Below are 26,404 nucleotides of genomic sequence, written 5' to 3' on the forward strand. Positions count from 1 at the left end.
TTTTAAACACTAAATCTAGATTTTTAAACTAGATTTAGTTTGTTATTAAGTTAACAGCAATACCTTGTCCTGCGGTTAGCGCTGGACTGATTATCTCGACGGTCCCGGGTTAATAACCTGAGTGCTGCAATCCCTCGTCGTTCATCGGGAGGTTCGGATATGGAACTAGATAATCTTTAACTGTGAAGGAACATCCGAAACATGTTAAACATTTTACAAAAGGAAAACAAACTTTTTTATAAAGCCAAATAATCTTTTAAACATTACTACTTTTGACAATAAAAACAAAATCACGTCTTGAGTATTTCTTGCAAATAGGCTGATCCGACAGAAATCCAACTCCGATGGTGGCCGCCTCTGAGTTTGTGTAATAACACACATTTTCTTTGTAATCTTGCTATTTTAAATCAAGTGTTCTATCAGAATGCGGCTCGGTCTAATGTTATGCAAACTCTTCCGCTAAAATGACTATCATTAAGTAAAAATAAGGTCGATTTAGATAAAAATATCTTAGACTTTGACATACTTTTTACTAGCTTAAGCGCAAAGAATGAAAATTTTCTTAAGAAAACTAACTGATAACATACATTTTATCTTAAGGTAAGGCAAACAGCCTCACAAGTTTATTCGCTCGCACTATATTAAAAAAATGTATTAACCATACTGTAAAGTTGAGGAGGCATATTGAAGCTGATAAATTAAGGAATATCTTTAAAGTAATATAAGGACAATTTTTTATTATTTTCTAAAATACAAAAAAACAACAACATATATTTAAACGTAAGTATCATTTATATGATTATAAAATATTATATCAAATTAAAAAAACACTATATGTATAGCGTTCTAGCGCTATTAGAGCATGGAATGGGTTGCCTGAGCTAGCAAGGAAAACCAGTGACTTAGCAGAATTTAGGTCATTGGTTAATATGCCTGACTCCATGCATGACTCGTAGGACATTATCAGCTTCTTTTTTTAAGTTACGTCTGTATTGTATAAGATAGGAAGATTATAACATATTATATTATCTTATATTATTGCAATTATTTGTATCTTATTATAATGTATTTTACTGTTATAACTCTGGTGGGGTAGTAGTAACCGTAGTAGTGTGTGTGTAGTCTGCCGACGCAAACCACCACAGGACAGCGCTAGATGAGAGGTCAACCATGACGAGCCGAGATGGTAAACTGCGATCACTGGCGGATCACCCCTACTGTCCTCACCCCACCTCTTCACTAGGCCAGATTTTAGTAAAGATATCACATTATTTATATACGAATTCTTTACTTATGTTACTAATATATACTAATACCTATTTTGGATATATGGCCCCTTTTCTAGAATGTTGGCCGATTTGGTGCGGTTAGAGAGGGACGATTGAATCGATTTTGTCCCCCAGATCCTTAAATTTTGAGAGGGGAGAAGATCCATTTTTTTTTCAGAAATCACAGTATTTAACGCACTTAGTTACAAATCTATATGATAAAAGCTACTTTATATATATATTGTTACGTTCTCCGCTATCCAGTCTCTCTACAAAGTGCATCACAAGTGTCCATTAACTGCTGCATCTGTTTTTTGTTGCATTCTTCTAAACACCATCAGGACTTCTCCTTCTGGTCTGGGCAGCTGGACAAACGACTGTTGGGTGCAGACCTTGCCCATGGGTTCCTTGGAGTTTGCGTTCTCCCTGTGAAGCTCGACACGTAAAGTTCTTGCCAAACAACTGTGTGCAGCTGTCAATATTTGAGCTTCTCTCATCAGCACTGGCAGATTGACAGATGTCTTTTATGTCGTCAGCTCCAGGCTTGGGGTAAGACACGACGTTGTCTTGTTCCAACTGGCTGATGGAGGCACTCATATCAGGGTACGTCTGCAGCACAAGTTTCGGTTAAAATGCATCTACTGCCCTCTTCAGTCTAGACTCAAAATTACTTGGGTGTCAGGTTTAGGAATTATCTGTGTAGTTTAATATTTGTACACAATTAAGGTACCGAGGTTCAATCTGACAAGAACATCATTTACACACAGTCGCACATAGAGTAACCAACTATGTGGATGGTTCAAATAACAAAAAAATGAATTTTATTGTATGATACTGATATATGCATAAGTACAATGAGAATGATAGAATAATGAATATATATACATTATTCAATAATTCACATAAATACCTTGCTACTGCTACCAACTTGTCGCCATGGTTTCATAGTCAACCAGACGCTGACCGTCTGACGTCACAATACTCCCAACATCGGCAATAATAAAGTTAGACCTCAGCTGATCCCAACTGATACCAACTGATTTGTAACGACCCTGACATTCAACGCCGTCAATGATCGCCATTCTGACAATGACACAATAGACTGTAATATATATCTCTGAGAAGACAAGTGACGCCCACTGTAATGACACAAGATGCGTAGAAGTTGATGTGAATCGGGTTTTTCCTAAGTAATGTGACGAGTAAGAACAGAGTAGGATTACGAACAAAAAGGATAACGGACAAGACGCCTTAGAGGACGACGCTAGGCTAGCGACGACAGAGGACTGTGCCCTTTTTATTGTTTATTAAATTGTTGAAGTTATCAGCCTGCGTTATTAAGTATATTCTTGATTCATTCTGTTGTTGTGTCATATGGACTCGCATGCACCATTAACATATATATACTCATCAACAAAATAGACCATCAACAGATGTGGCGACCCCGACGACCAGGGCGTCATTTTGATCTACAATCTAGTTATCTTCGTGTTCTGGATATATCTATCTACAATTCTACACTTGGCGAAGTACACTGGAGAAGTACTGGATTAATATTCGTTTATTTCTACTAGATCTACCCTACGTCTGTGCTAATTATCTGGACTGCAGCTGGATTTTGGCATCTTTATTCCAGTGGATCTAGACTTTCTACTAGAGAAAATTCGAAACCGTTACCAGCGTCTAGCTTTGTCAGCCAGGTTGGATATTTTTAGATTGAACCTGTATCTATATATAGAATAATATAGATCTATATCTATTGTGTCTGAATCCAGAACTATTTCGTCCGTTTAAGTGATCTAGGGCAGTCCGTCGTCAGTATACCTCTATCTAAATATATATACCTCAAGACTACTCAAGAGTGAAGATACCTCATTTTGTCAGGTTTATCTGTTTATTGTGAGTACGGAAAGTCATCTGAGTCTACATATCTAGTATCTACAAGCTGACCGTTGGATCGAGTCACCTTGTCAGGTTTGTTTTTCAAGCTATAAATTGACTGTTGCAGTGTTGCTGAGCTTACAATCTAATCTACACACGAGTGATGGTATACCCTACTACCACACTGCGTGACCATCTATTCAACTTGTAAAGTTGACTCATTTATATTCATCAAAAGAGAGAGTTGGACTTTGTCATTTTTTTTTACCTCTCTTGAGACAGCACCACCAGCTTGTCTCAGTATTGACTTATGTTCCTGACCTGAAGACAGAAGCCAGCACCAACAGATCATCAAGTCAATCAAGTGGAACCGGAACCTTGGAACCTGACCAGAGGACTTTATCTGAGATTCGTACCATACTGTGGCAGCACCAGGAGAGATTGGCTTAACTCAGTACTGCCTGTCGAATAGCCTTTGTGGGAGCACACCAAGCCTTGCCTAAGACAAAGACAGTGGGGAACTTGTGTGGAACTGACCGTTGTAGCTCCGTGGACTGAACAAAGGGGATCTAACTAAAGATAAGTTTATTTTTTCTCTCCATTATTATTAAATTAAGTCTATTAGGGACAGTAGATCTTTGTTAAGAGCAGGTTGCCTGATAAGGGCGTCATTATAGGACACATTAGAAAGTGGACCTGCTCCATTTAATAAAGTCTCGATGATTGTTTAGATTGTCTTGTTTTGTTCGTATCCACGTACATTTTATTTTTTTTTAGAAGTCAAGTGAAGTTATCTTTATTTGTCTCTTTCAGTGTATACTTCCTCTAAAAAGTCTCATCTCATTAGAATAGATTTATTTTGTTTGTGTCTTATTACGTTTATTTTACATTATTCTTATTATATATTATTAATTTTATCTTAAGTAGATAAGGTAAGCCACGTTTAATCTAGATTATAAATTCTAGATTGTTTCCAGGTATTAACTAAATTGTTATACCTATGAGAGCCGTAGATCTATTTTATCCTGAAGACAACTGAGTCTAAGGAGTAATTATTTATAAATAGATCTTTTGTCCCGATTAATCGGTTGACATTATTTTATAGATGTGTTTAAACACAGTCTAATTGGTCAGAATAAAAAAAAAATAAATTTTGTCAGTATCACTGGATTGTGATTTACTGTTGGAGGTATAATATTGATTTATCTATTTGAAGTTGTATTGAAGTTGTATTGAATCTAGACTAGTGACTAGAATAGTCCTAGGGGTATTTATTGGCAAGAAGTAAGTCCATTGAATTAAGTATTGAGGTATTGATAAAAGTAAATGATATTTGTTTATGTGGCCTAAAGTAAGTCCACTGAATTAAGGTGATATAAAATTTTGAGTTGTATTCAAGTATTGTGGCTGTGAGTAAGTCCACTGAGGTAATATTTGTTAATATAACATTGAGCAAAGGTATTTAAATATATATATATTACAAGAAGTATTTGAAAGTGAGTTTTTGTGAAAACTAAATTGGGATATTTAGGCCAATAGGGAGGCCATATCAAAACTATATTGAGACATTGTTTAAAATAAAATAAGCATAATGGCAACAGCTCCAAACTTTGATTATATGGAGACTTTTCGCCAGCAAATTATTGCTGAGGCTAAACAGCTAGAACTTAAAGGGAAGGACCTAACTAGCTATGTGCAGCAAATGGCGACAATAGAGAGAGATAGAATAGATAAAGAAAGAAGAGAAGAAACAGAGCGTAGAGAGAAAGAAAAGGATAGGGAAGCACAATTAATAAAAGAAGAAGCAGATAGGAAATTACAATATGATCTTGAGAAATTGAGAATTGAAGCTGAACAAAATAAACAAAAAGTTAATAGCAATACTACTAATGATAGATCTAATACTAATACTACCAGTGCCCCAGACAGTCACATTGAAACCAATAATAGTAATATTCATACAAACAACACTAATATTTCAAGTGATAACAACCATTGGTTGAGGAAAAAACTACAACCCTTTCAGGAGGCTAGAGATTGTATTTCAGACTACCTAAAGAGATATGAAATTAAAATGGTTAATTGCAATATAAGGGAGGAAGAGTGGTCTCAAATTTTGTTAGACTTTGTACAAGGGCAAGCTCTTACAATTTGTCAAAACCATAATCATACTGTACAAAATAGCTACCAAATTTTAAAAAAGGAATTGCTGAATGCATATGGACACAATGCCAGCACATTCAGAAAAAAATATTTTGAAAACACACTTTCCAATCAGATAGAACCACAAACCACTATAATGACACAAGATGCGTAGAAGTTGATGTGAATCGGGTTTTTCCTAAGTGATGTGACGAGTAAGAACAGAGTAGGATTACGAACAAAAAGGATAACGGACAAGACGCCTTAGAGGACGACGCTAGGCTAGCGACGACAGAGGACTGTGCCCTTTTTATTGTTTATTAAATTGTTGAAGTTATCAGCCTGCGTTATTAAGTATATTCTTGATTCATTCTGTTGTTGTGTCATATGGACTCGCATGCACCATTAACATATATATACTCATCAACAAAATAGACCATCAACACCACACTGGCAAAGGATCGAGTTCAGTACACACTGGCAACCCTAAACAGGGGTCCGAAAATCCTACTGAATAATAAGTCCACGAAACTAGTACAGACTAATAATCTTTTACGGACAAACTCATCGACCTATTCAACCAATTTGACGTAGCAAAAACAATTCAAAACAAAAATATAAAGCTTTCTCGCCTTGTACAAGCATTTCGAGTAGAGGAAACAAAAGTAAGCAGAGTTAAGAGAAAGCAAAGGACTCTTGTCCGAACTACGTAACATAGGGTATCATCTTTATAATATAAGCTACTTATTGATATTTGACCCGATCAGATCGGGTCTCAAACAAGGAAGTCGCATGAGGCTTGCGGGACATGTTCTACGTCAAAATGAATTACGCACACCAAGAGTTGCGATAACATGGAAGCCAAAACGAAGTTTAAACCCCCAACAAATGATTTTGACGATAAATTTTTCCTTTTAATATAAAATCTAAAGTAAACTTGAGTCACTTAATTCCAAGAGCGTAGTCAAGAGTTGCGATAACATGAAAGCCAAAACGAGGAAAGCGCAAACAGGGACGTCCTCGTATTACTTGGCGACACACCTTCATGGAGGACCTTAGAACAGTGGACACCAGGTGGGAGCAGGCTTCAGACATTGCCAGTGACAGATCTTTATGGAGATAGCTTGCCGCCCAATGCGCCGAACGGCGCGGGAGGACCTAAGTCTAAGTCTAAGTAACTCAAGAGAGGTTACACATTTCTACCTGTGTTAATAAAGTGCAATGACTAGTAATCTGCCGAAATTGAAAAACACTAAATGTGGCTCAACAAAAATGGCTAAGACAGATTTTAGGAATCAATTATAGAGATCGGGTCTAATTAAAGAAAATCCTATGCCGAACTGGGAGTCGACCCCTTAGTAAGGTTGTGAAAGAGCGTCGCATGAGTTTTTCAGGACATGTTCTCCGACAAAATGAATTACGCATAACAAGAGTTGCGATGATATCCTAGTACAACTTGGTGCCACACATTCATGGAGGTCATTATAGCAGGTGGTAAGAGGCTTCAAACATTACCAGTGACAGATTTTTTTTGCCGCGAAATGCGCCGAACGGCGCGGGAGGTTCTAAATCAGTAAGAATAGCACATTAGGTTTTTGAAATAAAACGTTTTAAGAGCAGGATAATGCACTGTAGATACCTCAGAATATGCATTTGGTTGGCTTTCAATACCGGAAATAGTGCCCCCCCCCCCGAAAAAAAATCCTGGCTACGTCCATGATAATAATAATACTCTTTTTATCCATAATGAAATTTGCCTTACAACTTGTGCATTACACCAAACAAAACATTATAACTATAGAAAACCAAAATATACATTCACACCAGACTCACTCATAATTTACAGTTTAAAACTTTATATTGCATGATTTCTATTTAATGATTTTATTGCCAGGGGAACAAAAGAGTTTTTGTGACTGTTTGTCTTTGCTACCGATGTCTTGTATCTCTTTTGGGATGGTAAAAGCATAAAATCTTGACCCAAAGGGTTACTATACTTACCCTTTAGTTACGCTACCGTAATACTTTGCACATAAATATCTCTATGATACATTCGCAAACAATTAAAGATATATACTTCGCAACCCTACCTTTTATTCTTTCAGTTTTACACTCATCATTCATTTTCGCTATTAACATCCTAGTTTTATGGTATTTAACAAAGGGGAATCATCGGAAGAACTCAAAGTTAGAGGATGTGGTGTTGCTTATTTCCCTTTGCTTCACTCCTCTGTTAAATAGCTTTCTAACAGACCACAAGAGTGAAAGGTCTTGTTCTACTCCACAGATATGCAAGCAAATGAAGTTTCCTCTGTTGAGCCAAATCATATCAATGACCGAGGGGAACAGAACCACACCACCCACAACGACGACAACCACAGCAACGTTTACCTCTAACGCAGGATGTAAGCCAGTGACCTTTAACCTGAATTTCGTCATTGTGCCACTTTTTTTTCTCCTTTTTGCTCAGATTTGTAGTTTAATACTTGTACTTTTGATGATTCAGTGTGTTGGTTGAACAGTACTATGGGATAGAGAAGCCTTGTAACCTGTTATCGTTACTTTGTTATAATATTCATGTTATTTTTTAAATTAAGTATTAACTTGCAATACAACTGTCTAACTGAGAAAGAGGAAATCCTTCACTAGATCTAGATTATCTGATATAAAAATATATGTTGACAAATGTTTTAGACCCAATTACACAAATACTTTGATTATTAAAAACTTTCAAAGAAAATACCAGAGTAGATTCTCTACATTATGAATGTACCGTGCGTTGTATTTCTAGAAATGTTTAAATAACGATTATTATGCTTTTATTTATTGTAACTTGTTGCTGGTGATTATTATTTTTTCATTTTTGTTTAAGAGCTAGATACTCCTAAGAACATGGACTGTTATATAAATGCAAGTAAATGTGTCACATTTACAAAATGTATAACTTTTTTTTAAATTTCTACGGATTTCAAGAAAAACAAAATGCTTTTACACTTATTTTCCCTTCTAGTTCATTCAACGATTCCACACACAAAAAAAAGGATTGGCATTTTTAATATTTTTTTGGATGTGATTCCGAATTTTAAAGAAAAATAAAATAAAACGAAGAAATAAATAAAGCGCATAGTAAGGCTGACTGTCCAGAGCGCATGGCCAATCAAGCTAGCACGAGAAATATGAAATAATACACTGGACGAAGATTTATCATGGGCGTAGTTAGGAATTTTCCATCATTTGGGCCCGGGGCTTTACCTCTTTGAGATCCCCTGCGTTTTGAGTAATATTTAATACTTAGTGTAAAAAAACACTAGTTTTGGGGCCCTACTCAAGTGGGGGCCTGGATGGATTTTCAAATTCTTCTCCTCCTCTCCCCACCGTAGCTACGCCATAGAGATTTATAATGGTTGTCTTATTCATGTTTCACAGTAGTTGATATAAATTCACCAATACACAGTTTTTTAAATTTATTTTTATAATTTGTTTGTGCCTTGCTTAGAACTTGGTTGTTAAGACATAGTTTCATTGCGACCTATGGGGTAGATGATGTTAAGGTCAACTGTTTCTTTGGACAACGATTAACGAGCAAGGTGTCTTATGGCCAGCGCAACGACTAACCACCTTTATTTTTCCCAACTTTAGTCAGGTATCCATTAGAGCTGGGTGGGACTCCCTAAAGATCCAGGATTTTAAAATTCCAGTCTTCACCTAGATTCTAACACATAACACGGTTCGGAAGCCAAGCTCTTATGATCTCATCCACCAAGACTCAGTAGGCTATTAAGAAATAAAATGCTGACTAGACGTTTAAAGTTTATCATGTTTTTAGCTAAAATTTAATTAATGCTCGTCAGAACTCTAATTAGAATTGTGCAGTCAGTATTGATTTATTGTTACCAACACGTCTAAACTGTGGCTTAGTTTTGAACAAGTTGCAAGATCGTGAGTATTTATCTCCTTTAAAAACAAATATCATTTTAATAATTTATCTCAAAACATTTAGATATTCTATAGAATGGCTAGTTCTGCGTTAGATAAAGTAACAAAAAATGCCTTATTTAGAAAGATATTTATACATTAAATGTAATTCTCGAAAAAAACAACACAAAAAGACCAAGTTTCTTAAGACTAAAAATACCCTTTGTAGACCCATGTTTTACACCCAATGCTAAATGCAAATTTCTAAGTTTAAATAATCCAATAATAATCTACAAACCATATTTTTAAATAGCAGGCGTATTATACATTAGTAAATATAAAATTCATTAGTTTTTTCCAAGTATACAATAAAATTTGCATATTAAATGCCGAAACCCTGAGTGAGTAAAATTAAAATCAAAGTAATTCATAAACTCTTAAATGCTGCTCTGGTGTTTAAATATTTTCAATAGTTTTTTCTTAAATACAAATATAAAATGTATACCACTAGCGGATCCAGAACTTTGAAGTGGGGGGGGGGCGATTTTTTTTCAAACCCTAACCCTAACGCCCAGTAAACCCTAACCCTATGCATAAACGTGCGTACACACACACACATATACATACATATATATATATATATGTTTATATATATATATATATATTAGAATTATAAAAAAGCAGCATTTCTCAACCTTCAGCGAAAAACAAAACAACAGGGGCAGCGCTATAAGGTTCTCTTGTGGGGTTCTTGCTTTTTTCACTGCAGAAACGCATTCTCCTGACAAGTATAGCTCTTATTTATCAATGGATTTCGGGGCGAAGCCCCGACGCCAAAAGCGTTTTCTTGCTTTTTTCACTGCAGAAACGCATTCTCCTGACAAGTACAGCTCTTTATTCATCAATGGATTTCGGGGCGAAGCCCCGACGCCAAAAGCGTTTTCTTGCATTCTTCACTGCAGAAACGCATTCTCCTGACAAGTACAGCTCTTTATTCATAAATGGATTTGGGGGCGAAACCCGACGCCAAAAGCGTTTTCTTGCTTTTTTCACTGCAGAAACGCATTCTCCTGACAAGTACAGCTCTTTATTCATCAATGGATTTCGGGGCGAAGCCCCGACGCCAAAAGCGTTTTCTTGCTTTTTTCACTGCAGAAACGCATTCTCCTGACAAGTACAGCTCTTTATTCATCAATGGATTTCGGGGCGAAGCCCCGACGCCAAAAGCGTTTTCTTCTTTTTTCACTGCAGAAACGTATTCTCCTGACATCTACAGCTCATTATTCATCAATGGAGTTCGAAGCTCATTATTCATACTATTAAAAAAGGACCTTTTGAATAATGTTGTACTTGAAAATTATCTTAATATGAATTTATAGGCCCTTAATACATTGCAAATAAAACCGATTTGTTCCTTGAAAAGATACCCCACATATTTAGATTTTTGCTTTGGGGATCGCCGCCGAAAAAAAAATTATTCAATAAATAGTATTCAATATGATAGAGTTGTAAATTGTGAATTATAGTCCCAAATTTATTTAACTAGAAAAATATCAGATTGAGTAAAGGTTGGTAAAAGGCGACTATGAAAACATTATTTGAGTTTATAACTCATTTCAATCATGGCTCTAATACTGAAAAATTTCGTTTGAATTGTAACTTTTCCAATGCAAAGTCTTACTTAAAATAATTATGATAAATTCATGTGAAATTAAATAAACTCTGTCTGGAAATGGGAGGAGCGGTAGAGTGAAAACGATTAATCCTCGCTCCTTTAATAATTTCTGCTAAAGATTGCATTTGGCATTAAAGAATAGGGGTTGGGCGACTCAATATAAGAATTTAATTTATAGTGTATATAAATTATGATGGGGGAAATGCGATTGCATGTATCGCCCTTCCCTCCTGGTACAACCCTTTTTCATTTAAATTTACTAATGATACTATTTGAGATTAGATTGTGGTATGACATAATATACAATGGGTCACATATCAATACGTAGTTTATATTATATAGATATTCAACTAATTTTGTTCACAAACTATGATTCTCCACAAAAATAGGACCGCCCCCCCCCCAGCATTCAGAGGGCTAGAGTGGGGAGGGCAGTACATGCAATCGCCCCCCCCCACCCCACCGAATCGGCCAAAATACCAGAAAGGGAGCGACATAATATAAAATGTATATATTAATTCAACTAATTTTGTTCACAAACTATGATTTCTCCATAAAAACGGACCGCCCCCCCCCCCACTCAAAGGGTTAAGGTGGGAAGGGCAGAAGAGGTATTCGCCCCCCCCCCCCCCCCCCACCAATCGGCAAACAGGGAATGACATAATATAAAGATCGGTTAAAAAATCAATAACAAGTCTACACAATATAGATATTACATTGATTCTATTAGCAAGCTGTGATTTCTACAAATTAATTGGACCGCCCCCCCCCCACTCGAAAGTGTATGGGGGGGGGCGGGATTGATACCATCGCCCCCTTCCGACCCCACCAATCGGCCAACATACTAGGGGGGGGGGCGAAATAATCTAAAAATAGGTTGAAATATAAATAATTTGAATTTATTTTTAACATAAGTAATAAATTCGTATACAAATTGTGTGAATTCTATAATAAAATTCGCCCGCCCCCCCTCCGGGGGGGGGGGGGGAGTCGGCCGAGTGGGGGGGGCGATCGCCCCTACCGCCCCCCCCCTGGATCCGCCAGTGATGTATACATAATAATGTTCAAATCTGTTGTCGTAACTTATATAATGAAAGGGAAATTAAAAAATACAACAACTGCCGATAAAGCAAAGTCTACATATTCTACTCGTTCTTGATTGCCATTCCAACTGTTCATGTGTTCTAATAAATTATCTTAAGTTAAAAGAAAAACCCCGTGAGATTAACTGGTGCTGACCAGACACGTTAAAACCCATAAGAGGACAATAAAAAGATAAAACATCACCAATAATACAGAAAATAAAAATTATGCCTAGTCATTTTGCCGAATTTCGGACTTTAACGATAACATATCCATTATCTTCAGGAGGACATATTGCAAGCTCGCTCATTATTTATTTGTTATACGATAAAAGCGAAGTGACGCATTTAATGCGAATAAAAATTGAAAAGGATATCTAAACTTAAAATTTGAAATGACATCATCACAAATAAAATTGAAATAAAAAACAAAACACAAAAAAAAAAAAAAACATAAAATAAGATTAGATTGGAGAAGCAGGGGAGATAATCAGATATCATCTAATACGAAATATATTGTTTTTTTGTTACCTCTCTTTGTTTAGTCCTATGGAACAATTGATATTTTGTCGGAGCCGTACGATGTAATAATGTTTAGCTACACATGATGTAAACTACACACATTTACAGAAAATATTATTAAAACCATGTACTAAAATGACGAACATCAATTTATTTTCAGTTTTGTTTTTGTTTTCTCACCCATCAAGAATGTCTTTTCCATGTTCCATATTGTTCTTAATGACTGCAAGTTTCGCAATGGTAAGTTCAGAAAATAAACTATTCAATGTAATGAGATGATACAGGACCGTAGCTAGGAATTTTCCATTGTTTTGGGAGCCCGGGGTGCTTGACCTTTTTGGGGACCCCTGCATTTTGCGTAATATTAAATTTTTAATGTAAAAGAACACTAATTTGGGGTCCCCACGGGGGGGGGGGGGGATTTTCAAATTCTCCCCCCTCCTTCCCCCACCCTAGATACGCCACTGAGATGATACTCTAATCTTAGTCGATGTTTCCATTGCATTATTATTGAAGATTTTTAAAATGTGGAGGCCAATCTATAAATAGTAAGTCCTTTGCTGTAGAGAATCCGAAAATAGGAAAAATTATATTTTAAAAACCAAACAGTGATTCATTTGCACTTGTTAGTGTGGGAGCCTAATAAAAAATTCACATTTAGAACAACGAGGAGATAATTGTGAACTAGTGTAACACCTCTTCTGGTGTTTGTTAAAGTGTCTGCGGTGTAGTAATGAAATGTACTTCTCTTCATTTGATTCATTGCACTTTTATTTATCGCGATCCAACAAACGTAACACAGCAGATATTGCAATGTAATAATGAACTACTCGCTTTGTAGACGTGACACAGCAGATATTGCAATGTAATAATGAACTACTCGCTTTGTAGACGTGACACAGCAGATATTGCAATGTAATAATGAACTACTCGCTTTGCAGACGTGACACAGCAGATATTGCAATATAATAACGAACTACTCGCTTTGCAGACGTGACACAGCAGATATTGCAATGTAATAATGAACTACTCGCTTAGCAGACGTGACACAGCAGATATTGCAATGTAATAATGAACTACTCGCTTAGCAGACGTGACACATTTATTGGTATAAAATAAAATACACAATCCAACCTCAAAGGTATAAATGCTGAAGAACAATCAGAATCACCTGTAAAATATTACATCCTACATACTCAAGGATTATGTCTAACAAATTGACAAACAATATGGATCTTACGTCCTAACACTACTAGAACCAAAGTAAAAACGGATGTCTGAACATGTGTTATCATCTCAAAACGAGGCTTACCCATAATCCCCCATTAAATTTCACTTTCCACGTGAAATATGATAAATAAATGTTCTCAGTGTAGGTCGTTCAGCTCATGTCACAAACAATATTGTGACTATTAGCTTTGGTTGCAATATATTGGGAAAACGATCTAAAGATCCTCTGTTTCTATGTCCCTTGAGGTAAACCTTGAAATCTCAAAATGCACACAATGCGAGTCTTTCCTAGGATTCGAGACGCCTCAGTTTAGAACCTACAACGATTCCTCCATAAAATGTGATTTCAAAATACTATACGATTTTATGTGGAGGCTTGTGATACAAAGGGTAGACAAGATTTGAGTACATTAGTGTGAGCCCACTGTATGATTTACAAAATAATTATATATTCCAATATAAATGTGGGAAGCGTGGTCGAAAGGCTAAGTAAGCTTGAACTTGGCTTGGCTACCTATGAAAGGGACTCGAGGTTCAAGCACGGCAGCACGGAAAAACCTTCTCCCAGATACCCCCTACCCCCACTGGTCTCACAAATGAGTTTGGACCAAAGCGCTCTGAGCATGCTACAAGCACGAAAGTAGCCATATTTAAAAGTTTTAATTTAATTTAATTTAAATGTAATGGCATATATATATATTACTTAATTATTAATTATCTGTGACAAACATTCTACAGGGAGATTCCCTTTTACCTGTGCAAACACAACGAGATACATCTGAAGTAATAGGGGCATTTCTGCAAAACCTCAAAAAAGGTACAGAAGTAGACATTAGCTAGATGAACAGATATTACCTCAGTGCTGAATTGTGTGTCCAAGTATAAAGTGTGGTCTTAAGAAATCATTCCTCAATTATAATCTACCCTTGTTATACAGGAAACTTGAGATGATAATTTGTAATTCCCAGATAAAAATATCTAAATCTAATAGTATATATATATATATATAAGAATAAATAGCGTTTGCAGTTGTAATAGTTAATTAGCGCCTCTGTTACGTCCACCACCTTTTAGCTCACAAAAAAAGACTGCCTTTGGCATACGTTCATCTCCCATAAGGTATACGTGCCCAGCCCATCGTAACTGTCGGACCATAAGAAGTCCCTCTATACTGTCCATACCGACGTTCGCAAGGACATCGCTGTTTGTAGTGCGGTCCTGCCACGGAAGCGCTTCAAAGACCAGCTTAGGCGTCAACTTTCCTTGGCTGACATAGAAAAGAGCACCTGGCTACATTCGGCGTCGGAACCAGTCAGCTAGACGTCACTCACGAAGGCCGCGGGACACACATTTGAGACCAGGATGTGGCAAAATATGCAGGTCACAGCTGGGGCTGCGCAGCCACGGGAAATACTGTATTCCTCATTAATCTTCGGACTCGAAGACAAGCCTTATTATTATTATTAGTTAATTAGCCACTGACAGGATACAAAATATCTTGGTGTCATAGAGGATCTATGGACCAGCATCAATGCGTTACTGATGTGAATGATATCGTGATGCCAGAGATACTACTTTAAAGTATAAACTCAAAACTGAAATCTTCTTTTAAATAAATAAAAAAGCTTTCATTCTGGAACTAGGAATCTCTTTAACAATATACACTCCATAAATGTACAATTCAATGTAAATTCTTTTACTCTAGTCGTTGATCTCTTTTAACTGACTACGCCAGTCTTTAAATACTACCTCTTGCCTCCTTTTTTGGTAACGTCCAAACTATTTTTTTGAGCTTATGAAAAAAACCTTCATCGCTTTAAATAAACTTGTCATTACGTGTCAATAGCATACAACCTTAACCTTGAGCTAGAATGTATTCAATAAAAAAAACTTAATGCCATGGCTGCTTTAAGCTACGTAACAGCAACATTGCTATGTCAACAGAAGCTGTTTCAGAATTCCATAATCCTATCAAGTAAATTTTATTTTGTAATAATTTTCTTTTGCTGAACTCAAGTCTCTAACCCGCATTTTTAATTTGTCACCTTTTTTTTTTTAAATACAGATATTTCAATGAGTGAAATTTATGGGAACGCCTCTGATCTTATTGCAGAATTTTATGAAATCGACAAATATAGTCAGGTTTTCTGTAAGTACTTACTGCTGTAGTCTTTTGGATACATTTTGGAGCCATTTATGTCTCCCACTTTGTCCAGTCTCGAATAAATGTGAAGCTTTGTATTTATTGTCATTCACAAAACATGAAGCAATCAGGGGCGGAATGGGTATCAAAATCGGTCCGGGCATTACAATATAAACTGGCCCACAACTGACATGTCATATCATGGGCATCGCCAAGATTTTTTCGGTGAGGGGGGATTTTTTCCCCCCTCCGAGTATATTTATTTGAGTATGTGTGTATATGTAATTAATCTTCATTACATTCTGACCTTTCATTTTTTTAAACGTTTGTTTTTGTACCCTAGAATATTTTTTTCCTTTAATAAGTGAAAAAACAGTACCCACCGCCAAGGATTGCTAGGGAGTCTGGGGACCGCTGTTAGTTTCCCAAGGATGGTGCCCCGGACCCAAGCATTAGTTCCGTTAATTTAACCTTTAAAAAATGCATATTCTGAGTTATCTACAGTGCAATTAGCCTGCTACTCTTCCGCTAAAAAAATTCAAAAACCAAATCTGCTATTCACTGCGCTCAATTTTAATGGAGTAAATAGTAAAGGTTGAAAATGGTAACTATAGTTTCGCTTTGGTTTTTGTATTGGAGAGGGAGGGTAACCATAAAGCCCCTTTTGGCTACGCTCATGAAATTTGGTGACTATGGTTTAATTAGTTGGCCCCACTGGGGCAGTAAGTTAAGTTTCCCTTTCAGATAATGAGGCCTGAGGCAAGTACTTAATGTTAAAAGCTCTTGCTTCGTCCAAGTACTCTCTCGAAAACGCGAATTATAATATATCATGACCCATTATTTAAAATATAAATCTCCTTTAATTAAATATCGGATGTGACAGTGCTATATACATTTTTGTAATTATTATAAGAATTTCCGTCATTAATGACTTCATACTAAGCATACCTTTTCCATTAATTATAATAGTGTAAAATTAATTTAGATCTACAGTTTCTTTTTTTAAAATAAATATTTTTTTTGTAAGCCTTGAGGGTAGTATTTTTAGATCTGTTATTAAAAACAAAAAAATTAAAACAAATCCCAGAAAGTAGAGCTTTATACCTATATTGAGCTCTGAAAAAAGTTGGGTGGTTTTCAATTTCGCGTCTGTGTGTTAATTTCTATTAAGTATTCTTAAATATAAAATTGTAACCCCAATTTTTTTTTGCTGCGTTATATCAATGTTTTCTAACTTAACCTCTCTCATCCCTCTTTTTCGTTAACCGTCAATGGAACCATCAAAAGACGGGGGAGGGAAGGAGCAAAACAGTTTTTTTTTTAAAGTTCTCTGTACTGAATTTTTTTTTCTTTGGTAGCGACCAGACCGGCGCATTTGGTTCTGGCCCACCGGACATTTGCCCGTTTACCCATATTGCCAGTCCGCCCCTGGAAGCAATTAAAAAAAATATCTATGCAATTGATTAAATATTGGTAATTAATACATTTTTGTTTAATTCTTTAAAAAGGGAAATCATTCTTACAGTATTGAGAGATATGGCTGTCATGTGCAGTTCGTTCCCTTGTATAGACTTTGTATTTTATACATGCGTTATCTACATCTCATTTTTTAAAATATTTTGTTTCATTTATTTTTTTACATTGTTGTTTTTGAGAAGAAAGATTGCAAATGCATATTTCAGAAAGTTAAAAAACTGCAAAGTAATGCCAAAATACCAAAATAAATGTGTTCGTATAGAGGTGCATAATACCGTGTGGTGACTTATCTGTAGTGACTGTACTACATTAATAACTGTATTTATATAATGAGTTGTTATTAAGCACCTGCCTTAAGTTCAGATGAACTATAGATTTGTTATATTAAAAAATTACGTAAGTGTGTAGTTAAGGTATAAAAAAAGGTATAATGTATATCAAAACTGTTAAAGTATCACTCAGGCCTTTCAATTTGTCGGTCGTCATACAACGAGAAGGTCAACACTGGGATATTTTCTTTCAGAATCTTAAGGGCCCTATGAGTCCTCTAAAGGGTACTTGACTTTAGTTGGGGAAACGTAAAGGCGGTTGGACGTTGTGCTGTCTACATGGCACCCTCGTTAATCGTTTGCCACTGAGACTGACGGTCTTCACATCAACTGCCTCCTAGATCACAAAGTCTGAAAGGGAAACTTACTTACTTACAACAAGACCAAACGTCGCGGTTTACCCTTCCCTGGGTTTTGGGGGGGGGGGGTGGCTTATATTTGAATGGAATCGGTATCTAAACTTGGTTTAAATATTTCGTAATTACTTAATCATCACGCGCTAACTTAAACAAATATTTTTTCAGTTTCAGATATATTTGACGCGAGGTCACTAGCTGCTGGTAAGTAATTTACATGGTATGAAAATACCAGTTGAAACACAAACACTAATTAATTATTTTTTTTGGTGTGCAAAGGTTGACGTTAAGTAAAAAAGATGACACCTCTTTGACATAATGGAAAGCTGTTATTAATGAATGAGCTTGCTACAGCTTAAAACTCTAGTTAAGTCTAGTAAATGAGTATCTCTATAAAGATACAATAAAAATACTTTGAGATTTTAAACCAACACAATCTTCTAATACCTAATGTAGCTTCTGGTTAGAAACCTTGATAGGTGGCCGGTTAATTTAGGAAAAGAAAAACGATTCTCGAGAGCCTTGTGTATCTGAGTTCATTACACTTGACGTGGTTAAAAATAAAGAAAATAAACTTCCAGATATTATATTTAGAAGCTCATCATATAAACTATAAGATCATACATGGCCATCCTCATAAGCAGACGTTACCTACTTTCTTTAAACCACAATGTCTTCTCTTTTTTTCTAGGAATCCATAAAACATATATCGATTTTTACATATTAAATCAACCATGGCTTTCAATCAGTAATTTATCTAACCTTATCAGAGTGAAGTCCCTTTGTTCCATTTATAAATCCATAGTGTGTCCCACATTATCATAGTCCACTATTCTATGGTGATGTTACGTGCGCATCGTAGTGCGAATGGGAAATGGTGCAAATGCGTGCTAAAAGGAGGGGGTGGAACAAAATGGAGGAATAGAAACTAAATAGTATTTACAGTGTTAATGAAGATTACATTAATTATAAACTATAACATTGTCGTTTTGTGTTGTTGTAGTGTTAAATGAGTTTCATCATATAGCAAAACCTAACAGTTACAACTCCTTTTAAGTTGATTTGCAATAATACCGCAAAAATAAAAAAAAAAGATTGCTTTTGCAGTAGGGAGAAGGAAAATAATTTGAAAATCCCCCCGGGCACCCACTTGAGGGTAGACAAAAAATTAGTATTTTTTAACATTAAAATTTAAATCTAACGCTAAATTCAGGGCCATTGCAGGGACCCCCAAAGAGGCTAAGCCCCCAGGGCCCCCAAATGATGGGAAATGCCTAGCTACGCCCCAGTGCCTTTGGTTGCGCTCATCTCCAATACTGAGTGGATCATCTAGATGTCTGATCAGACGAACCTGTCGAATGTTTAAGATTGCTTCTAATCTGCATACACCATCCAACTGTTTAACATAGTTCCGAATTATATGGTATAGTCACAGTCTTACCAGCGTACGCCCAGTAGCGTCATGCATCTTTAATGGAAACTTTCAAGACCTTCACCTTTGCCTTCAGTCCTTCACCTTTACCTTCACCTATCCCTTTGTTGATGTCTGTTGAACCATTACGGCACCACACAAGATCTGTTGACCCTCTTTTTTCCATTTGTCTCTGTCTTTTGCATTAGATTGAATTTATTTCAATGACAGGCCCATTGTTAGGGAGGGCAGGCTGCCCCAGGCCTTCCACAAGAAAGGGCCTCCGCAAAAGAGATTTTTAAAAATTCCGATTTCGACGGGTCAGAAAGTTTCGCAACATTTTTTTCGCATTTTTATCGCCAGCACTTTAAATCTCACGTGGACTGTCGTAATTGAGAAGTTTCGGCTTGTAGCAGGCTTGTCGTACCATGCTAATCGTATGTAAATGCAGCTCAGCAATTAAGTAGTTTATCTACATTGGGCCTTACCCTCCATAAAATAAAATTAAAAAAAAGAAGTTAAAATTTGTGAGAGCTCAACTTTTTTCTTCAAAAGTATGGCTTCCAGAAACTTAAATCAGGCCATGGACCCGTCTATTCTTTTATTTTGTCTTTCCATCGCTTTCTCTGCCTCTTCTTCTTTTTCTGGTATTTTACCCTAAAGGAAGATCTTTGCGAGCCCTGAGGAACTTGTTATAGGGCCATAGAGATTTTTTTTTTTTTTTTTTTTTGGACAGTAGTTAGCTAGCAGGTCGTCGAGGGACTGGTGTACTAGCCTGTCTTTAATGTCTTCGTTTGCGATGCGGTCTTTGTAAATGATACCTTGGATAAATTTGTAGCATCTCAATGTCATTGCTAGGATCCTCCTCTCTAGTTCTGCAGTCAGCGTCCAAAATTCGCAAGCAAATAACAATGTGGCCATAATTAGGAAGCGCATCCGCCTGATCTGCTTCGCCTTTGACTTTCCAGATTGTTTTGAGATTTACTGTAACGGATACATATGTCTAAGTTGTATTTAAAGTATTTCTAAATACCTTAATAATTCTAGATGAACATCAAGTTCTAAAGAATGAAAAGTAATGGACAGGATCAAAGTCTCAATGACTAAGTTCACTCCAGGTGAAAATATAACAATCTTTAATACAGAATCGGCCACAGTCGAGTCAGTCACTACAACAACGTTATCCATTTGAGAGCCTAGCAATAACTGAATCTAAAAGTCTATCTTAATCTCTAACCCCAACATGTATGTCGTCACTATAAAATGTGCGTTCACTGCCATTCTCTTATAGTGTGTAACTGAACTAAATAAAATGTCTAACATCACTTATGCTGCTGTGGACTGTGGCCAGCAGTTCAGGTCCGGTTTCTTCATCCGAGACAACAACGTCGATGTATTTAAAACTATTGACACTTGTTAGCAATAAACTTACAATACTGTCCTTTTTAAGGCTATGTTGACAATTGGTCAAAGTTTTTTTTTTCCGGCATACCAAAAGCTACGTCTTGTTTATGCTCATCACCAAGTCAGAATATTTTCAAGAAGCACTCTGTAGCACCTTCTTCGTGGTCAAAAGTTAGCATGATCTCATTTTCTAGAAGCTCTAATGTGACGGCGAAGCCGCATCTTTTCGTTGAACAGATTATTTTACTCAAAGCACGGTTAGGATTGGTCTGTTTTGTTGTTGTTGTTTTTTGGCTACACATATTTAATTCGCTGATGACTGAAACAATTTAATGCTGATACATACACTCTTGGATGGGTTGGATATAGGGGTTAGTAGGAAGTCTGATGTGTGTGTGAGAGATTGAGGACCCTTTATATAAGTGAGCCACTAATTATATATACTTATTTTTTTTATTTGCTAGCTACGAGCATGGACTTATCAAATAAACTGAACAATCAGGTTTTTATTTTGGAACAGTTGTCAGCGAGATACAGCGTTTTACTAAGTAAGTCTGAAAACATAGGTCAGGGAACTTTCTTAAAAGAATATTAACTACTTACAATAGACTATCAAAACAAAACAAGCTAAACGTTGGACTTGATAAAATATGAAATATATTTAGATTTTTCTGACATTTTAATTATATGACAGAAGACTTTAATTATCTAGCTATTTTAGTGTATAGAAACATAATTCGAATAATATTTAAAAAGGTATGCGGTCATTTTTTTTTTTGCAATTTTTGACATTGTAAATTCACATGTCTTGAGGCTTGTCAAACAAAGTACATTTCATAATTAGTTGGCAATCGTGAAATTTCCATATCGCATCCTTCACATTAGCTAGTTTGAATAAGAATTCTAAAATCTTTGACAATTCCCTTTTTAATACGTTTTTTTTTTTTGGGGGGGGGGGTACCGTCGATAGCCCCCATCGCCCATATATCAAAATATACCTATCACACTGCATCCACGCCTACGAAACTTTTAATCATACTGTCCTAAAATGCCGACATATAAACAATGCATCCCTGATAGACTAAACAGACCAGTTGAACCAATACTCTTTATTATAATGTAACTAAGAAGAACAGCATGTCAGTTTTCCCATTCACAGACTTCTAATCAGCAAGCTGCAAAGCAACAAAGCAGCAAATAGATGTCAACATTTCCACATATCGCTTGTTCTTCTTTGACCAGTTTAATGTATTGCTTAAGGAACACAAGCAGGTTTCTTAAAAATCAGAAACAAAATTTCATTGAGCGAATCCCACTAATTTATTTTGGTTTGTATTTTTACAAAGCTTAAATAAACTCAGTATGTCTGTCTGTCTGGTTAAACGTTTGTTCACGCTATTTCATCCGACACTCAATCTCGGATCAAGCTGAAATTTTGCACAATTATTTCCTTTACCTGACAAAACAAGAATCAATTTTTAAAATATAAAAAAATAGTTAATTAACTATTGGTAATTCTTTATTTTGTTTGCTATCTCCAACAAGAGAAAATGATTGTATTTGACTGAAGTGGTGGTATAAGTTGAATTAGTCCCCTTTATAGGTCGCCACTTCAAATTAACTTTGAAACAAACAATACCATACTATACAATCTTCTATAGTTATAAATACGTCACCAGCAGAGTGGTTAGTGTGTCAGCTTGAGGAGGTCTGAGAACGGAGTGCGAATTCAGTTTCTCTACCACTTTATTATTATTATTTTGTAAAAAAAATATTTAAAAAACCAATTATATATATTATATTCACCCAGATAACCCTTTCTCGCCCCCCCCCCCCCCCCAAATTATCTCAACTAATCCCGGTTATTTAAGGATCATAGCGTATTGAGAAAGCTAAAAGCTAAAAAAAAAAACAATTGGTAAAAATATTTCTAGTCTCACAGATTTCAGGTTGTTGGTCTACATTTGTAACATATTTAATTACACATCTGATCCAAACTAACTGATACAAGTGTACACATCTTAATTTTTTTTATTTTTTTTTCAAAAAAGTACTTTTTATGTTTTTCTTGTTTGTTTCTCTTTTTTACTATTTCTGTCTCTTTATCTCTTCCGCCCTGTTTTTCTTTCTCTCAATGGCTCTTTATTCCTTTCTTTCGTTTTATTTATCTCGCTTTTTTTCCCCCCTCAGTCTCTTCTTCTACCTCGTTTTACCATTGCTGTACTCTACGATCAGCATCAGTCTACATCTATCTATCCTTATTCCTCCTCTTTTATCTTCATCATAGTTTGAAGTCATTTTAAACCTAATTTAAATGTTTCATTGACACTGATATTTGATTTAGAATCTAAAGGTGACGACCAAATCAATTCACTGGTACTTTCTTCTATGTACGATGTAATACTTAAAATAGCAAGCTTGTCAAGAGTGATTCAAAGTAAGTGGATTCACTAAATATCTTTTTGTATTAAGGTAATTTTAAGGAAACTTTGACATCTGCCGGTCCCAGGAGGAGGTTTTAGCGTGGGGCTAGCGACCACACTTTGTAAATTCTAAATTGCTATAGAAACGGCAAACTTCAACAGATCTTTGAGGAGAAAGCTTGCCGCCCAATCCACTAAACGGCCGCGGAAGGATCTAAGTCTAGGTATAAGACTGTTAAGGAGGCTCAGTAGCTGAATGGGAAAGAGCTTGGCTTCGTAGCCAAGAGATCCGGGTTTGATCCTGAGGGAATTTAATTTGGGAATCTTTAGGGCGCCTCAGAGTCCAACCAGCTTAAATGGGTACCTGGGTACATTAGATGGGGAAAAGGCGGTTATATTGACTACACGTCACCCTGATTAACAGTGGACCATACATCATCTAAACGGGGACATTACTGTCTCTATACATTACAGATGTTCCTTCAAAGAGAAGATAATTAGGTCCTAAGCGTATCTATATGTCAATCTAGTCATGCATGTTGGGCTGATTCAGGCAACCATTCCATGCTCTAGTATCACTAGGAAAGAAGTATAACTTATACAAGATTGTCCTAGCAATTGGAATAAGAAATAATCCTTTATCGTGTGTCTTTTTGAGTAGTATTTTAGGTTGCGATATTGTATTTGTAAATGATAGATCAGTGTTTTAGATATTATCACTACACTGTTTGTTTTTGTCCTAGAGGTTTTTTAATTTAATTGAATTCGCTAGTGGCGTTGCTAGGGTAGCAGGAATGGTCCAAATGGAAAACTCCCATCGAGCCACTGATTGAGGAGGGCATCCAAATGAATGTCTTTTTTTTTTTACAATAAATATAAAATATTACGCCACTATCATGTAATTTTGCTATTCACGTGGAGTCAAAAATACTAGATACTCTTTTTTGTCGACTATCAGTTTCTTTATATTTAATCAAGAGTAACTAAAAAGGTCATAATTAGTAGCGTATAAATATTAAAGAAGTTTAATGGACCCTTAAAAATTGCACATTTTACTAAGTTTTTATCAATTCACTCTGTCTGTCTGTTTGTCTGGTAAAATTGTGTACATGTTATTTCCCCCACATCCATTCTAGGATCAAGCTAAAACTTAGCGCAATTATTCATTGGCATAGACAAGGCATAAATCAATAAAAAAAACACTAACCAATTAGACAATTAATTGCTGGTAACTCATTATTTTGTTTATTAGCAACAGTGGAAACTAATACATCAGTATTCACATATATGGCTAAATCTGTCAGGTTTAGTCCATGACTCAATTTAAATAATAGTTAATTTATATATTCATATATATATATGAATTAATAGTTAGTACTACCCAATCCGTTCATTGACTATTGGTAATTAATTATTTTGTCGAAAAAAGGAAAAAGATTGGTAGACATAGTTTTAAAGAGAGGAGTTCTCTCCCTTTAGATTATTATTGTTTTTCTAAATATAGTTTAGGTATTTAGCTTGTTTCTTATCTACAGGAAGATTTCCAACTGACAGCCAAGTCATGACAACGACCGACAGTAATATGTTTGATCCTTTGTGACGCGATCCTAGAGGCCTTCTTCCAGGAATTTTTCCAGAAATTTGTCCAATCGTTTGCTTTCCTAATAATTGGAGAGGGGGATGCTGCTGGAGAGGAAGGAAGTAGATGATGCTTTTATCTGCATAGGCCCGGATTTACGACAGTACAAGAGAGTGTAACTACCCGGGGCATCACCTTTGTAGGGCGCCCAAACATTTTTGTTTTCAAATATGCATATATATCTAAACCAAAAAAAAAAAAAAAAGGAAAATGAGATTATATATACAAATATGACATGATTTAGCCATAGGCCCACGCACTACTAGTACCTATATAAAATCTTGCATTGAGTGGAGGAGTCTCTCTTACTAAAATGTGTCACTGTTTCTATGTTTTGAGAGCGTGGAGGATCAATTGGAATAAATGCAACCTAACAAAACTAATTTCATAAAAAAAAAAAAAAAAACTATCTTAAAAACATTTTAGAAAATCATATACCAACTAAATACACATCAAACAAAATAAATAAATGCTGGTTTAATAATAATAAGCTTTGTAAACAGAGGTAGAACCTACATAGGAAATTTAAAGAAACTAAGGTAGGAAGAGTTTATAAAAAGTACATCAAAATTAAACACCTAACCCAAAAGGTAAGCAGACTGCTGCAGAGTGAATAATTAAACAATGGAATATGTAAAGATAACAACAAAAACCTATGGTCATACATTAAGTCTAAAAAAAGGCAACAACAGGCATTTTGCCATTAAATGAGTAGATAATATATAATGATAATGAAACTGAAGCAAACATCCTAAATAAATACTTTGCATCAGCATTCTCAGCTCTAGGAGACAAAGACATATTACTGAATTTGAACCAAGTGGACAACATAGAAGATATAGTAGTACAAGAAAGGGAATGCAAAAACTATTAGCAAATATCAACATCTGGACCTGATGGTATTCCAGCTAGTATACTCAAAGAAGTAAGCAATGAGCTAGCACCAGTGTTTAAAATACTTTTTCAGGTATCTCTTAACCAGGGCAGAATACCAAAGGACTGGAAAGAAGCTAATGTCACCCCCCTTCCCATTTAAACAAGAAGAAAAATCTGACCCAGGAAATTAAAGACCCGTATCACTTACTAGCATCACATGTAAAATCCTATAACACATAATATGTAGCAACATCATAAACAACTTAGATAAACATAATGCCCTTACTCATTACCAACACTGCATTAGGAAATATAGATCATGCAAAACACAACTAATAGGACTAATTGATTATTTTTTTAAAGGTTTAGATGATAGTGATTTTTCCAAGGCTTTTTGACAAAATTCACCACCATAGTTTGATATATTTATAATACGAGTTCTAGTCTAGATATAGTAGATTCTATATCTAGATCTAGACTTAGATCTAGATATAGCCTTAGATCTAACTCTAAATCTAGACTGAGATCTATTTCTAGATCTAGACTCAGAGACTTAGATCTATTTCTAGATCTCGGCTTAGACTTATATCTTGAATTTAGATTTAGTTTAATAGGCGAGGGGAAACTCTTGT

General features: G+C 35.7%; 1 protein-coding gene across 2 annotated transcripts; it reads left to right on the forward strand.

Annotated features, from left to right (window-relative positions):
* The first annotated feature begins 7,573 nt into the window (after positions 1–7,573).
* Positions 7,574–25,189, forward strand: LOC106079453 (uncharacterized). 2 transcript variants are annotated; one of them, XM_056014548.1, is made up of 8 exons: positions 7,574–7,696; positions 12,646–12,725; positions 14,454–14,532; positions 15,781–15,864; positions 18,188–18,223; positions 21,299–21,382; positions 23,179–23,271; positions 24,793–25,189. In XM_056014548.1, the coding sequence occupies exons 1-8, from the start codon at positions 7,591–7,593 to the stop codon at positions 24,855–24,857; spliced, it is 627 nt and encodes a 208-aa protein (XP_055870523.1). In that variant the 5' UTR covers positions 7,574–7,590; the 3' UTR covers positions 24,858–25,189. The 2 variants fall into 2 exon arrangements, with proteins under 2 accessions (XP_055870523.1, XP_055870524.1); XM_056014549.1 differs by lacking the exon at positions 7,574–7,696 and adding an exon at positions 9,111–9,230.
* The last annotated feature ends 1,215 nt before the right edge of the window (positions 25,190–26,404 follow it).

Source organism: Biomphalaria glabrata, chromosome 16 (assembly GCF_947242115.1).
Source record: "Biomphalaria glabrata chromosome 16, xgBioGlab47.1, whole genome shotgun sequence".
In the NCBI taxonomy this organism is placed as follows: domain Eukaryota; kingdom Metazoa; phylum Mollusca; class Gastropoda; family Planorbidae; genus Biomphalaria; species Biomphalaria glabrata.